Source organism: Pristis pectinata, chromosome 5 (genome assembly GCF_009764475.1).
Source record: "Pristis pectinata isolate sPriPec2 chromosome 5, sPriPec2.1.pri, whole genome shotgun sequence".
Lineage (NCBI taxonomy): Eukaryota > Metazoa > Chordata > Chondrichthyes > Rhinopristiformes > Pristidae > Pristis > Pristis pectinata.
Genome location: NC_067409.1, coordinates 747,316 through 763,367, shown reverse-complemented (window position 1 = coordinate 763,367; position 16,052 = coordinate 747,316). Strand labels below are relative to the sequence as shown.

General features: G+C 45.8%; 1 protein-coding gene across 2 annotated transcripts in view; it reads right to left on the bottom strand.

The window, feature by feature from the left end:
• Positions 1-784: 784 nt before the first annotated feature.
• The window catches only part of LOC127571033 (poly(U)-binding-splicing factor PUF60-like), a 72,768-nt gene continuing 57,500 nt past the window's right edge, over positions 785-16,052 (bottom strand). Inside the window, exons 7-11 of one of the 2 annotated variants that reach the window (XM_052017029.1) lie at positions 12,886-13,099; positions 5,328-5,518; positions 3,728-3,869; positions 2,242-2,480; positions 785-1,741 (exon numbers count right to left, since the gene is read on the bottom strand). In XM_052017029.1, the coding sequence (XP_051872989.1) occupies positions 1,442-1,741; positions 2,242-2,480; positions 3,728-3,869; positions 5,328-5,518; positions 12,886-13,099 (1,086 nt within the window). In that variant the 3' untranslated portion in view covers positions 785-1,441. The remainder of the gene's footprint in view (positions 1,742-2,241; positions 2,481-3,727; positions 3,870-5,327; positions 5,519-12,885; positions 13,100-16,052) is intronic. The other variant, XM_052017028.1, reaches the window with a different exon arrangement.

The window sequence follows — 16,052 nt, the reverse complement described above, 5'->3', positions numbered from 1 at the left end:
GTCCTCTAATTTTAAGCATCTGCCAGCTCCCCTCCCAGTAGCAGGCCAGAACAGCCCATCACCGTTCAGGACACTGCTGGCTGACCAGAGTAGCAAGCTCAGTGATTACATACGTCAGGTAACATGAAATGCCACTAGCTCAAATAACATCAGCAGGCAGACAGCTCCCTTTGATGGGGGGCTGCTGCACACAGTCTGCCCTGGAGATGAGCACCCACCCACACATCCCACCTGTGAAGTTAATGTCCAGCCACCTGATAAGCCACTCACATTTAGAGTCATAGAGTAACAGCATGGAAACAGGCCCTTCAAACCAACTCATCCATGCCAACCAAGGTGCCCATCTAAGCTAGTCCCATCTGCCATGTTTGACCCATATCCCTCTAAACCTTTCCTATCCATGTACTTATCCAAATATCTCTTAAATGTCACTATCATACCTGTCTCAACCTCTTCCTCTGGCAGCTCATCCATATACTGACCACTCTCTGTGTGACAAAGTTGCCCCTCAGGTCCCTTTTAAATCTTCCCCTCTCACCTTAAACCTATACACTCATATTTGAGTTCCCCTTCCCTGGGAAGAAGACTGCGCATTCACCCTATCTCTGCTCCTCATGATTTTACACACCTCTATAAAGGTCACCTCTCAGTCTCCCACACTACAAGGAATTAAGTCCTAGCCTGCCCAGCCTTTCCCTATAACTCAGGCCCTTGAGTCCTAGCAACCTCCTCGTAAATCTTCTTTGAATCTTTCCAGCTTACTGCCGCAACAGACAAGGGCAATCACTGCGAGTGTTTTTATTTAATAATTTCTTTAATAGAAATGAAACAGTAACTTGCCTACAATGTTATGACTGCAAACATGTGGACAGAGTTTAAAAAAAACACAATCGCACGGAATTTAACCATCTGGAGAGAGGTCTGTGAATCCAGGCCATCTTCATGTGTTAAGATGGATTGACCCAGTGCTGAGACCATGGACCTGAACAGTATCACACCGGGTCAAAAATCACCACACAGCCCAAGTCCATAACTTCCATCTGGGGCAACAAATCCTAACGTTCTGTGATTCCCATTGACAGAAGCAGCCACGGAAAAAAATTCATCAACAGGATGAACTGGGTATAAACCAGTGGTCCAGGCAGGGATTTCATGGCTGAGCTCCCAGACCGCTCCACGTTGTTACAGGTCTGCACTTTGGTCCACTGGGTTTTGATACCGAATGGAGAAACAGCAGAGCGTAACAGGGAAGCAAACACGGCATCTTGTCAGTTCACGAAGTGGAAACGTACTGGATCCATCTGCAGCAGCCCGAGGTCCCAGCTTAGAGTGGGTAGTGAGACATCAGCTGTAGGTGAGGTCCCTGAACCACAGCTGACCCCAAGTCTATACAAAGTCCTTTTGCTGCATTTCAGAAACAAAACAAATCACGCCGCAGAGTTCAAGCAGACAGGTCACTGTTATCAAACCTATCTTGGTCATATATTTCTGCAACCACCTTCCGTCCTCCAAACCATCGCCCATTAAGAGCCTGGATGGCTTTGTGCATCTCTGAAGCCATGGAAAATTCCACAAAGATTTTAACAATCACCTCAGCATCCTCCTCCTCGCCCTGCTTCTCCTGGTAGATGATCACACGGTTCACAGCCCCAAATTTACCACATTCCTCTGTTACTTCGCCCTCCAGATCATCGTCAATGTCCTCAGGACCCACCATGTTCCGCAAGACCATGACTGTGGACTGAAACAAGAAGCCCCAGTTATTGTAGCCCATACTTCAGGAAAGCACCTGGACCACACACTACTGCTTAAGGTTATGGGTCATCTGCTGCTGCAAAACAAATTTCACATCATACAAGTCAATGATAATAAATTTGATTCTTACTCTCAGTGTCATCAATTTGGGAGGGAAAGGATGGAGCAGAATTCCACAAGATGCCTCTTCATTCTGGGGTCTCCACTGAAATTTCCCCTCTCTTCCCAATCAAGCATCCTAGCGAGTATCTAACACTCAATGGACAAGGCCAGTTTTTGCACTCTCAAGTTAAACCTTTTAGTTCCCTCCAAGACCAATTTTCTCCAGAAGCGCAGTGACCAGAGCTGATCGCCAACTCCAGGCAGGGGTCTAGTCAATACCTTTTTAGAAATGAGGCATAGCACCCTTTTCTTTACATTCTAGCTGCTCGACATCACAGCTATTACCTTTGTACCTGTTCACTAGGTACAAACCAGACTGTTTACCTCCTGCTTGCGCAGCAGCTTCTGCATCACCATGTGCCTGGCATTGCTGCCGGAAATGCTCATGTGCTCCTGCTCACTCAGCATCTCCAGCCGCTCCGTATCCAGCAACTTCTCCTCGTCTTCCTTCTTAACTTCTGCAGTACCAGAAGCTGCTGGAGGCGTGGCAAGGACAGGGTTAACCACCCCCACCTGTGGGATGGTCACCGGTAACGACACGGTTGGACGGGTTGGAGTCACACCTGAAAGAGACAAGGTCCCTCACTGTTACATCTGTGCACTCTTCAGAAGCAGTGATGCAAACAAGTCATGACCTGCAAGAAACCCCTTGGGATTTCTCGCCAGCAGAGATAACACCAGAGCCACAGCAAAGCACTGAGGTTTAATCAGATCACAGCCTCTCCACCTAAACCGCTCTCAATCGAAGATCAGAGAACCACCACAAAATAAGATATTTATCATGCACATATACATCGAAATGCATCCTTTTGCGTTCCGAGAATTTGCTGGGGGCAGCCCACGAGTGTCGCCACTCTTCTGGGGACAACATAGCATGCCCACAGCTCCTAACCTGTATGTCTTTGGAATGTGGGAGGAAACCATAGCACCCAGAGGTAACCCACACACACGCGGGGAGACCGTACAAGCTCCTTACAGACAGTGGCGGAATTGGAACATGGAATATAGAATCTTTCCATATTTGCCTCTCTCCAGCTTAAATACATCTATTGATCTGGCCTCCACCATCCCAGGGGCAGACAAATCCAGAGATTCGCTACCCTGAGAAATTTCAGCACACCTCAGTTAAATGACCAGCCCCCAGTTTTGTAGCTACGTTTCCTTGTGTCCCCCTCTCACTGGTGGAAACATCTCAACATCTACCCTGTCAAGCACCCTTGAGATATCGTATGCTTGAATAAGGTCACCCTTCATTCCTCTAAACTTCAAAGAACACAGACCCAAAGCATCCAGCCTCTCTCCATGGGACAATCCTGCCATCCCAGGAATTATCCTGGTGAATCTCCCTTAGACTGCCTCCAATGCTACAATACCAGTTTTGAGGCAAAAACACCGTAGCTGCATGCAGTATTCTAGGTGTGGTCTCAACAGCACCACCACCTTCTTATTAATTAACTCAAATCCCTCTCCAAAATACGAGAGGCACACATGGGGTAGATAGTCAATGTCTTTTCTCCAGGGTAGAAACTTCAAACCAACTTTCAGGGCATAACTTCAAGGGTGAGAGAGGGAAGATTAAAAGGAGATTTACATGGCAAGCTTTTTGGTAGGTGCCTGGAACGCACTGCCAAGGGAAGTGGTGGAAGCAGATACTACATCAATGTCTAAGAGGCATTTAGGCATCCTATACAAACCTAAACACAAAACAGACTCAGTAGCCAGTGTAGGAATACTCCCAGTCCCCTTCTTCACCCCAATCAGCCAGGGTCCAGGCTGCATTACCTACACTGTATGTCTACATGTTACTGACCTGTTATGACACCTGGAGCCTGGGCTGCCATGACAGCTTGTGGCAATGCTCCCAGTGGCTGTGCAAGGGTAAGTGCTGGGGTAACCAGACCTGGTGCTGAGAGACCACTGACACCGAGCACTGCTGCACCAGCTACAGCCTCCTGCAGGCAAGAAAGTACATGAACGTTAGGAAAGAATCAACAGATTTATACATCAGTTTGCTCAGAATACTGCCTCAATTCTGTTACTGAATGCTAATTTATAAGACCAGTCTCACTTAATGTTGCCAGGTTACAGAAACCTGCTGCGACCAGGCTGAGGCAGTAACTGCCCAGTATTTCTATAACAATGAGTGAAACATTTACACCAAAGCAGAGACTCTCTGTCGAGCAAGTTGAAGGACAATGGGGTGTTCAGATAAACTGTTCCTTCGGGCTCAGGGTCAATTTGACACCAGCCTGGGAAATGTCCAGAATCTTGTCTCTCCCTTAATAAGACCCATGAAAAAAAGATATAATTAAAGTAGGTCATTGGACCCATTGTACATACTCCACTGTTTAATAAATTCATGGCTAATCTTCTATTTCAGTACCACTTTCCTGCATGAACTCAATCTCTTGCTTGCCTTAACATCCAATGATCCATCTCTCCCTTGAATATACTCACTGACAGCCTTCACAACCCTCCAGTGGGTGAAGAAATCTCTTCACATTTTTGTCCTGAATGACCACCCACTTACTTTGAGAATTGACTCCTAGTTCCATATACCTCAGCCAAGTGACACATTTAACTTCACATCTACCCTATCAAGCCCAGTAAGACTTCTGAATGTTCCACTGAGATCACTTCTTATTTCTTCTAAACAGATTAACAGAGTGGTCTACTTATTCTCTTCGAATATAACCAGCCCTGGCATCAATCTGTTGAACCTTTGCTGCACGCGACCCAATGGAACCTTTACGAATCAGATCAGCTTTAAAGATTTCTCTCAGTCTTTTCACTGACATGAACTCTAGTCTGTACAACACTCAGTGATGGATGTTGTTATTTCACCTTTATCATGAATGCACAAAAGCTGTAACCACTTAGACACTGGCTGCAGGTTGTTATGTAGGGGAGATGGCAAGCCATCTGTGTCCAACAGGATGGGAGGGAATAGAAGAGAGAATGGCCCTCCCACCCCAGATGTTCTCTCTTCTCCCTCCTTCCCATCAGACAGAAGATACGAAAACCTGAAAACACATATCACTAGGCTCAAGGACAGCTTCTATCCCGCTGTTATTTGAATAGTCCCCTAGCACGATAAGATTGACTCTTGATCTCACAATCTACCTCGTTATGGCCTTGCACCTTACTGTCTACCTGCACTGCACTTTCACTGTAACTGTAACTTTTATTCTGCATTCTGTTATTGTTTTCCCTTGTGCTACCTCGATGCACTGATGTGATGAAACGATCTGTATGGATGGCACACAAAACAAAGTGTTCCACTGTACCTCGGTAAACGTGACAATAATAAACCAACGTACCAATATTTCTATATACAGCCCCAACTCTGGTGCAGAGGCCCCTGCTCAGAAGAGGGAACTATGGCACACTGAGGCACGCCCTACACCAACCTGAGCTGTGATCTTGGCTGTTGCTGCCGCAGCTGCCACCGCTGCAGCAGGAGGCAATCCACCAGGTGCGGCTGGAGTCATCAACGGCATCGGAGGGGTCACCGCCTTCCCAACGCGGAGGAACTGGCCGCCGAGGTCGAAGAGGTTCATGGAGGAAACTGCATCCTGCGAGGACTGGGCCTTCTCATATTCTGCACAAGGGCAACAGGTTCAGTGTTCCTGCACAGACATGGCCTCTGGGAAACACCCAGCACCTATCACAGAGCCCACCAAGCACCACACCGTATCCCCACGGCAGTCTCTCCATTCTCCAACCCCACGTCTAGACATCCCCTTGACCATCCACAGTGCATGCTCCCCATCATTAGAGCTGCCCCCCTGTAAATGTATTCCTCTCTCCACAGCACCCATCACACTCTCCTCGCCATCTTCCCCAAGTATGTTCTCAGCACAGCCCCTGAACCTCCTTCCCCAGGCCCTCCCATCCCCCTCCACCATCACCCCACTCCGCCCCACCCCCCGCCACCCCACTTATTCCAAGTGTGGTCATTAGCCAAGGCCATTACAAACTCTCCTAGTGCAGCCCTCCGCAGCCCTCTGCCCTTGCGACACAGCAACCGCACAAAACGCAAACCGGGCTCCTTACCTTTGATATTTCTCTTTCATTTCCAAGCCCAGTCTCCACACAGTTGAGAGTGTGAAATTCTGTTAGTCACACCAGGCTGCAGCTCTCTGGGCTGCGCGCTTCCTCAAACGTACTGTGTTTTGTACAGACTTTGAAAGTCTTAGTAAGCTGACTCAGCATGGGGACTGTGCACACAAGCAGAAGGAAGCACTGCAGCAGTGTTGCCACAGTGGTGTCGGGAACACCTTGACAGGTGTGGAACCCAAACCAGGATCAAGGATGTATCCCAAATGCCCAGTGATCACATATCCCTCTCTGCTAGTCTGTGAACTGCCCTTCATACTGACAGGCAGACTGCTGCTGTGGGTGACTGCAGCAGCTGTTTGTCCTAGATCAGGGGCCACAATACCTTCAAATGCTGAGAAAAATCAGACACCATTAACTTTAAACCTCCACCTGTGGATCACACTGCTTTGGACTTTTTGTCCATTGTTATTTTAACACAGATGGAATTGTACTCTGTGGCAGAAAACTGATACAATTTCACCACAGATTTTGTCTGTATTACTGCCACCTTTTCCAGTAGAGGCAAAAATAAAAATATTACAGTCAAATCATTCTAACTGTATGCCTACCTGACAGAGCACAAAACAAACTTGCACCAGACCCATCATTAACTTCCAGAGCCAGTGCAAGGAGGACATTTAAAAATCAAATTGCCCTTTCACCTCTGGGACCCAAGTTCAAATTCAGCCCAAACAAATAGCATGAAAATCTCTTTCCAAATTTCAATCAAGGTGAAACAAGTGTACTGGTTAGCTATGCTCAAAGGGCTCCACAACACTGCAGCCTTAATTTGGCAGTGACTGTGTCAGTCTGGCTCAGTGAAAGAAAAACCTACTGATTAGTGCATCAGGGACCAGGCAAATAAAAAACACTGGCTCACCATTGAGCGACTTAACTCTGTATCCAACCTACACAATGCAAATATCAGATTTTAATTAAATTTGTCTTGTTAGTGCAGTTCTCCTTCCAAGTAGTACATGTGCAGCTACACGGTACATGACAATAACCTGCCACAGCACTCCTCACATAACCAATTACTAGCAGGTATCAAACTCATCCCCTAATCATTCAGCTCTCCTGAAGTTAAAGCAAACAACAAGCTTGCCCACCAATTAAAGGGTCAAGAACCACAGGAATTAAAGTGATGGCAAAAGATCCAGAGATGGCAGACACAAGAATCCAGTCACAAAGTAGTCATCATTTCTAACTCGTTGTCTGAAGGGTGGCAGAACCCAATTTAATAGCACCTGTCAAAAGGGGTAAAGGAAATAAATTGCAGGGCAATGGGAAAGGAGCCAGAAATAGTAGTGACCAAGAGGTCTTCAACCTGAAACATTAGCTGTTTATTTCTACACAGATGCTGCCTAACCTATTTCCAGCCTTCTCTTCACACTTCAGGTTTCTCTGCATTTGTGAGGTCTTCTCTACATCGGCAAGACCAAGTGTAGATCAGGCGACCATTTTGCAAAGCACCTGCTCTGACTACAGTGGCCATGTCAAGCTTCCCATTCCCGCACCGACCTGTCTGTCCTTGGCTTTCTCCACTGCCAAACGCAGAAGAATGATATGCTGCCTGGCTAGTCTACAACCCAATGAACATTGAATTTTCCAATTTCAGGTAACCTGCACCCTGTTTTCCTTTCTCCCTCATTTTGATTCACCCAGGTTCTCTCACCCCCCTTTCTCCAACCACTCCCAGACCCCCATTACTGTTTCCTTTCCCTCCCCCACCTGGTTCCATCTGCCTTTCACCCACACACTTAACCTACAGCTCTCCTATCCTCTCCCCCGATCTCTCTGCCTCCACAGATGCTGCCTGACCTCCTGAGTTCCTCCAGCAGTTTGTTATTTTGCTCCCTGCATTCTCAGTTGCTTGCTTCATATCTCCATCATCCTGTGCTCACTGACCTATAATGACAGCCCAACATACTCAACATTTGAACTTCCCTCTAATTTCAATATTTAAATTCTCATTCTTGTGCTCAAACTTTTCCATGGTCTTCCCTTCTCTTTCTCCAAGTCCAGTTCCTACACACCTCCAACCCGTCACCTCTGCCTTATTGAAACTGTGGTCTTGTGAATTCAAATTTCTTTCATCACAAAGCTTGGAACCACCAAGTAAAATTATCCTGTTTTATTTTTACATAGAAAGTGGGCTGAAATTGCGATCATTCTGACCCCACAGATTCTGGTAGGGGTCAGATTGTCAGGGTAGCATGTGTAAAATGCAGATCACAATCATCGCTCTTACCTCGCTTTCTCACCTTGGTTTAACCTTCAGTACTTTGCTCACTCCTTCGCTCCACACAGCCAGCTGCTCTGCACAGCTTTGTTGCTTCCTTGAAGTTCCATCCAAAGTCCCTCCTCACTCCAATAGTTCCCTACGCACTCCACTCTTTCAGGGGCACTTTGTGATGCAGGCCTTAGTCATTTCAGCAACATTTGGCCCCATTTACATCTGCAGATTTCACTGCAGTCAAAAGCTCAGTTTTAGCCAAGGCTAAGGGTTTGGGGTGAGGAGGGGTGAGTGTGGTAGGGATGGTAATGGGCAAAACAGGACAGCACTGTGCTCATCCACAAGACCTCCAATGAAAACAATCCAATACACTAGTGCTTGGGATCCATGCATGATGCAAAAGGATGCCTGTATTTCCAGGATGATTAGTACAGGAATCAGAATTCATGGCAGGGAACAATCTGTCTGACGAGGCCAAACCAATAGGCGAAGCAGCAATCAACAGTGCCCAGTTAGCAAGCTGTCTGACACCATGTTCAGAAGTTGCTGTCATCACCAGCCAATTCTCAATGGTTACTGCACAGAGCACTTGGCCTTAGCACTGTACAAATTCTACGCAACTATAACCCAGTTAGTACCCACCCTCTCCCACAGCCCAGTAAATTCTTTCCCTTAAAATACTTATCCTTCTTCTTGAACACCATGCCAATCTGCCTCCACTATAACCCTCCGTAGTGCAGTTCAGACCGCACCCACTATCTCTGGGCATTCACTTCATTCTCCATCCCCCAGTTCTGACCTCCACCAATATTCCCATCTCTCCTCACAACCTCGAGGTCCAAGGAGTCACCCAAGCTGGTTCAATCTATCACAAACTACAGTCTCTCATCCATGAACCATTTTGGTACAATCTCGGAAGAACTCAGCAGGCCAGGCAGCATCCGTGGAGAAAAGCAGGCAGTCAACGTTTCAGGTCAGGACCCTTCTTCAGGACTGAAGATAGGAAAAGGGGAAGCCCAATATATAGGAGGGAAAAAGCAGATCAGTGACAGGTAGACAAGATGTGGATATCACTATCTCTTACCTGCATCTACCTGTCACCACCTTGTGCCCATCCCGCCGCCCCCCTTTTGTCCAACTACCACTGCTTTGCTTTTCCTTCCTATATATTGGGCTTCCCCTTTTCCCACCTTCAGTCCTGAAGGGTCCTGACCCGAAACATTGACCACTTGCTTTTTTCCACAGATGTTGCCTGGCCTGCTGAGTTCCTCCAGCATCATAGTGTTTTTTCATCTAGATTCCAGCATCTGCAGTCCTTTATTTCTTTGGTACAATCACATCTGCACACACCCCAGTGCTTTCATATCTTTCCTAAAATATGGCACCAAGGAATGAGTACGGTATTTCAGCTGTGACCAATCCAGAATCTTGTAAAGGTTTATCACAACTTCCTTGCTCGTGTCCCCAATGATTCCATTCATAAAACCCAGATTCCCTTTTTTTTTAAGCCACACCTCAATCTGCCCTGCCACTACGATTGAATTGTGCACTTGTATCCCCAGATCTCCCTTGGCTTTTGAGCTTTTCAGAATCGTGCCCTCCAGTTTATACTGTTATTCTCATTCTACCTGCCATAACACTTCCATTCTCTCAACATTACATTCCATCCACACCTGTCCACCATTCACCAGCCTGCCTAGTTCTCCTTGGTCCATTACCCCTACTCACAGGTTTCTGTCCTCACAAACCTATGCCTTCTAGTTTTAGACTCCCCTAACCTTGGAAAAAGACCGACCATCTACCCTTTCTGTGCCCCTCATGATTTTATAAACCTCTATAAATTCACCCCTAATCCTCCTGCGCTCCAGTGAAAACGATCCCTCCTTATAACTAATGCACTCCACTACATTCCAGTTTCTACAACTTTCTGCGAAGTTTGAGAGGGTGCAGAAAAGATTCACAAGGATGCTGCCTGGATTAGAGGGCTGGAGTTACAAAAAGTGATTGAGTACCATGGCACTGTTTTCCCTGAAGCAAAGGAGGCCAAGAGGATAGAGGTATATAAAATTATGAGGGGCATAGATAGGGTAGATAGCCAGAGTCTGTTTCCCAAACTAGAAGGCATTAGTTTAAGCTGAGAGGGAGGAGGTTTAAAGGGGATCTGAGGGGTAAATTTTTCACACAAAGAGTAGTTGGTACCTGGAATGAGATGCTGGTGGAGGCAGGAACAGTAACAACATTTAAGAGGTGTCTGGACAGGTACTTGAACGAGCAGGGCATACAGGGACATGGAATAATGCAGGCAAATGGGATCAGTATAGATAGGCATGTGGTCAACACAGACACAGTGGGATGAAGGGCCTGTTTTTTACGTTGCACATCTATGACTTCATGATACTGACATTAAATTGACTGATCTATAGTTACTAGTTTGTTGCAGGTCTGTAGCACTCTTGCATTTTTAAGGAACCAACACTTAATCTATGGATGTCCATGAGAGAGAATAGCCGGGCCTCTGCCATATCACAGTATAGTCCCTCCCTTTGTTCATTTGGAGCAGGTGATTTATTTCCTTTCTACTAGCTCAATGTTTAACCCATCAGTAACTCATAATACTTATTAAAATTAGCCACACATAGCAAAAGGGGTGTGACTGTGGGAAGAGACTGTGCATCATGGGGAATCTATGGTTAGTTTACTTTGGGCATCCCAAGCATGGCTGCGATGCACTCTTCTGACGAAGATGATCAGGAGCACAAATATTTTCAACTCCACATTTAATCACACTATAACCAGAATCAGGAAATCAGCTTCCCCACTCCCACTGGCAGCTTCATTTTACTGTAAGAATTTTAAGCCAATGAATAATCATATTGAATTACAGAACACAAAAACTTCAAAGACCACTGACCATATCTGAAAAGGTCAAATGACCTGTAAAACCCAATGTGGTAAGTGCAATATATCAGCTGGGCAGACAGTGTACAGTTCACAGCTACAAAGTCTCCATGCTTCAATTCAGAGCAAACCAAGCACAACTCAGTAGATACAATTCTCATCAAGTACGAGGATAACATGGGAGACGACGTGATAATAATTACAACCCTGCCCACACACCTCCACCCAGAGTCTCTTCCAACCCAAAATCAGATATGTTCAGACACAATTCCCACAGCTGTAAAACATCTCATCCATTGAATCATGCACCTACGTTCATCAGTCAGTATCCAAGGCATTAGTCAATCCACTATCGATCACTCAACCACATTGCACATCTACATCTAAGTCAATCCAATGGTACAGTTACTGTTTCCTACTGACACTACAGACATAATACAACAGAATTCTTTAAATGGAACTAACTATCTGGCACATTCAGGTTGGAAAGGGATATAGTGGCCACTTTTCCAACAGATTAATTTCACGATTAGCTCCAATGCTAGGCTGAAAACCCTTTCAGATGTCTGGTTATGTTTTTCCTTCTGAACTGAAACACAGACACTTATCTGAAGAAAACATCATGGGCCATCTAGTTTGTCGCTAGCATTCTGGTAGTTGTAAAGATAGTAGTGGTCTAATCACAACAATTGGGTAATCTACAACAGCCCCAGACAGATGAGGAAACCCACTGTAAAATAGCTCTCGGGAGCCAAAAGTAACCCATCCATCCTGTATTCTCAGTTTCAAGATAGCCACAAGGTGCTGTGTTTAGACTGAACGTACAACACACATCCACAGTAGCTAGTGTATGACTGATACATTATGTCAAGGTCAGACAGGAATTGGGCCAACAGCAGTATCAAAGTGTTGGAGATAAAGGATTGCTTACATGTCACTCTGTAGTGGCCAGCACAAATGAAGAATGCCCGATTCCAGAAATTCCAGGTAACAGAGCTGGCACAAGTCTTGGATAACAGTTACGACGAAAACCTGAATGTTAAAAATGCAGCATCCTTGCAACCGTGGCAGTGCACGTGGCACAGAAGTGTCTGTAAATGTGACCTATATCGACAAGTGAGCTTGCCAGCCTGCATGCACGTGCAGAGATCTATACTTTAAGCAGTGCTAGTTGAAGCAGCATCAACTAATAGGAGGAAAGGAGAAGGGCTGATGGTGCTAAGGAATGAATATGTTCCCACTTTGTTACCAGATCTGGCATTAGCACAGGTTGAGATGAAATGCACGGCTTGTCCTCTGTAATTCTAACAATGAGCCTTTTCTTCCAGAGTCATTCCCACTCCATCAGGACAACTCTTCCAATTCTGGCGTCCTGTCCTGATGGCCTTTCAACGCTGAGTGAGTGGCAGTCTGGTTAAATTTAGAGGTAACTTGGTGCTTTAAAGTGGGAGAAAACAAGGCAGGAGGAAAACTAAAAATCAAACAGCAAAAGGAAATTAGATGGAGAATGTTGAAACGTGTTACTGAGGATCTTACAGGAACCAGAGAGCAGTCCTTCACACCATCTACTTGGGCTGCAAAGATTGCCATGTCCCCTGAGGTGAAAGGTCATTACTCTGTCCAACTCCACTTTAGAAAACACTAGGCCTTGTATTTTTTAATTTTGTAAATGTGTGTTCCTCCCTTTCTCCACAATACCGTCAAGAAACTAGTTTTACCAACAGAACACTCACCAATGAATCCATATCCTTTGTGCTTCCCCGTTGTGGGGTCTCGGGCCAAGGTGCAGGATTTAATCTTTCCAAAGGCCTCGAACACACTTTTAATGTCATCAACGACAGATCCGGTGTGAACGACGCGACATAAATTCTGTTTAAACGCCCTGGCTTCCTCTGCAAGCTGGTCTATGATTGGTTGAGCTTGTCCTATGTTACTCGGTCTGCCAACCTGTAACAAAAGAAACCCCCGCCAATTACAGACCAAGCTAGAAATTAATACGAACCATGCCACTTCTCCTGAAAAACACAGGCTAAGAATTGAGATGCCACCTGGAATCTTCCTGGGACATTGGAAGTACCCCAGAAACATTGGCAAAAGGTGCCCATTAGTAATGGGATTGAGTGCGTCTCAGAGTCTGCTTCCATTGGGAAGAGACTTGCTTTCAAAATTCATTTATTTTTCCAGACCACTCATCAAGAACACTGGACCTCAGTGTTCAAAGAGAAAACCTTGGTGTTTTCCAGGAGAGCATGTAGCATGCTGGCACATCTAATTAAAGGGAAACTACACCTCATTTAAAAAACAGTAAATTTCCTGCTCCCACGCACAATCCCCTGCCAAGTGCTCCGAGCCACACGTTGTGGTGCTGCGGAGAAATCCACCCTGTAACCTCGCGTTTGTCCACTACCAGGAAAGGGCAGGTGCAGGGGGTGGGGGGAGGAGTTAGGCAACCCACGCACCTTCCCGTGGTGCATTCTGGGTAGAATGACATCACTGCAGCTGCACTGTACAAAACCTTCCACAGAAATCATTCACCCGTGGATGACTTGTACAGGGCAGCTACAGAACAAGCAGACCAGAGTGATGTCACCCCACCCAGAATACACCGCAGGCAGGAGCAGGAGCAGCGACACCAGGCAGTGGGAGAAAATGCAACGTCACAAGCTGGATTTCTCCCCAACACAGCAGCACACGATTCGGAACAATTGGCAGAGGATTGCACCTGACAGCAAGCTGTTGAAACTTACCACTTTTTAAATGGGCTGAAGGCCCCTTTAACAGATACCAAACACAAGTTGACAACTGTGTATATGTTTACTGGGACAGCCCTGACTTGTTCCCCCAGCCAATCGCGGAACATAGAGGTGTGGCACTGTGAATCAGAACCTAAGCGCAACCTGCTGCGGAGACAGGACAGAACCATCACAGTAAACATGGTGGGTGGTTGGAAAGAAGAGACCGGAGACTGATTTCACAATTTGTGCATTTATTGTTTAAAAAATTGATTTACAAGCTGAATTGCCAGTAGGTGGGAAACTAAAGCGACGTGGATTCCTCATTCTCCAGTTGATGTGAAATATCCAACATATTTAAGATGCGCAGGGGAAGTGAGGAGCAGAAAGTGACTTCGTACTACAGGATGTACTGATAGTTTAAATCAATAATGATTTATACTAGATCTGCAGCACGGAACAAGAAAAAAAATTTGAAGTGCAGGCTAGCAAGAGTTCCAACTAACTTTGCTTTTTTGCATGTAACTGCCGAGGTCCAACTCCAAGCACAAAGCTGCCATTTGTTACGAGAAAGAAAGTGAACCTGTGATTATGACCCAAATGAGCAGCAGAACATGATGAAAACATCCAGATGTGCAGACGGCACAGTGAACAACAGCAAGGTGACAGGACAGAAAATAGATGTCCACAAGATCGCTGTAGTGTCTGGTTTATAATCAAGGGTCCAGACAGAGTTGGTCAATGCCTCCCTTCTCTACACCCTGGACTGTTACGATCCAGTCAGTTCCACGTTTAATCTTCAACTACTCTGACACAACGGATCTTCAGCTTGATTGAAAACATGGTCAAGCATTCTCAAGTGAAGCACAGCACCTACACATTTCACTGCAGGTAATTAAGCCAAACCACCACAGTACCTGTTCAAAGTTCCCTTCTGCACTCTGCACAAAGACAAGGTCAGAGCCAACTGCCAACAGGACAAGCCAAGAATAGATGCCACATAATTGATAAAACAAAACTCTAGTCCAATGACCTGCAATTGTTTTTTTCATTAAAATATCACTAGAAAAAAATTATTGCAGAGTAAAGATAGGCAAAACCCATGATCCCACCCTGCCTGCCTCCCAATCCCAGGCTGGTTCCTGGAGGTGCAGTCGCTTAGAATGCTGTGCGCTCCTGGCTGCGGCACCTTAATGCTGGAATTTACAGTTGCTGCTTCTTCTGAATAGAAAGGCTGCTGGACTGGCGAGGAGGGCACTCTGCAGCCGAATCCTGCTCTACATAAAAGCTTGGAGGAGACACAAAGAAGAGAGGTCGTTTCTAATCACATAATAGGAACTGTTACGGCAGCATTCATAAAGTCAGCAATATCCTAGAGCTTAAACATGGGCACAAAAAATCTGCTTCAATCAGGGCTGGAGGAACTGATGTTAAACTTGGGATCCATTGTAAAGCCACCAGGAAGGCTTTTGCTCTCCATCAACCCATTTCATCAGTGCTTGTGGAGAGACCACACCATCTCTGCAAGCTCAGATACTTAACACTCACACCTGCATCTGTCCAACACTTACTATTATCAATACCTTTCCACAAGACCAATCAGGACACTAAATATTCTGCATCTTTTCTAATAATCTTCTCTGTTTTAGGACATTTAACATTCCCCTCACCTGTTCTCTCTCCACCTTGCACCATGTTGGTAGGCTACTCCACTTGACCAAGTTGTTCATTCCATCTATGATTCCATCCCACCCCAAATTCCCCCTTGCCACTAAGTCATATTAACCTAAGCAGATCCTTGCTACACTGAACCCCAATCACTTGAACCCACCATCTGGAATATACTTACCCTACATATTTACTCCTAACTACCCTGGATCATCACACCTTGGCTAAACCTGCTTTTCACAATGCCATAATTTCAAAGACAGTCTTTAGCTTCATGACAGACATGTGCAATAGTGACTAGGTCTAATGGCTTCATTTCCATGACCTACTTCCATCTTGCAATAAAAACTCTGCCCAAAACTGTTATTTCTCTAACAGTGTAAACAGGCTAAATCTAGCTCTCCACAGAAGCCTACTCAACTCACTCCAGATGCCCAGTCTCTTAACGCCCAATGGCCAACTGTGCCTGTTCACTAGCACATCAGTTCCTCCATTTATAC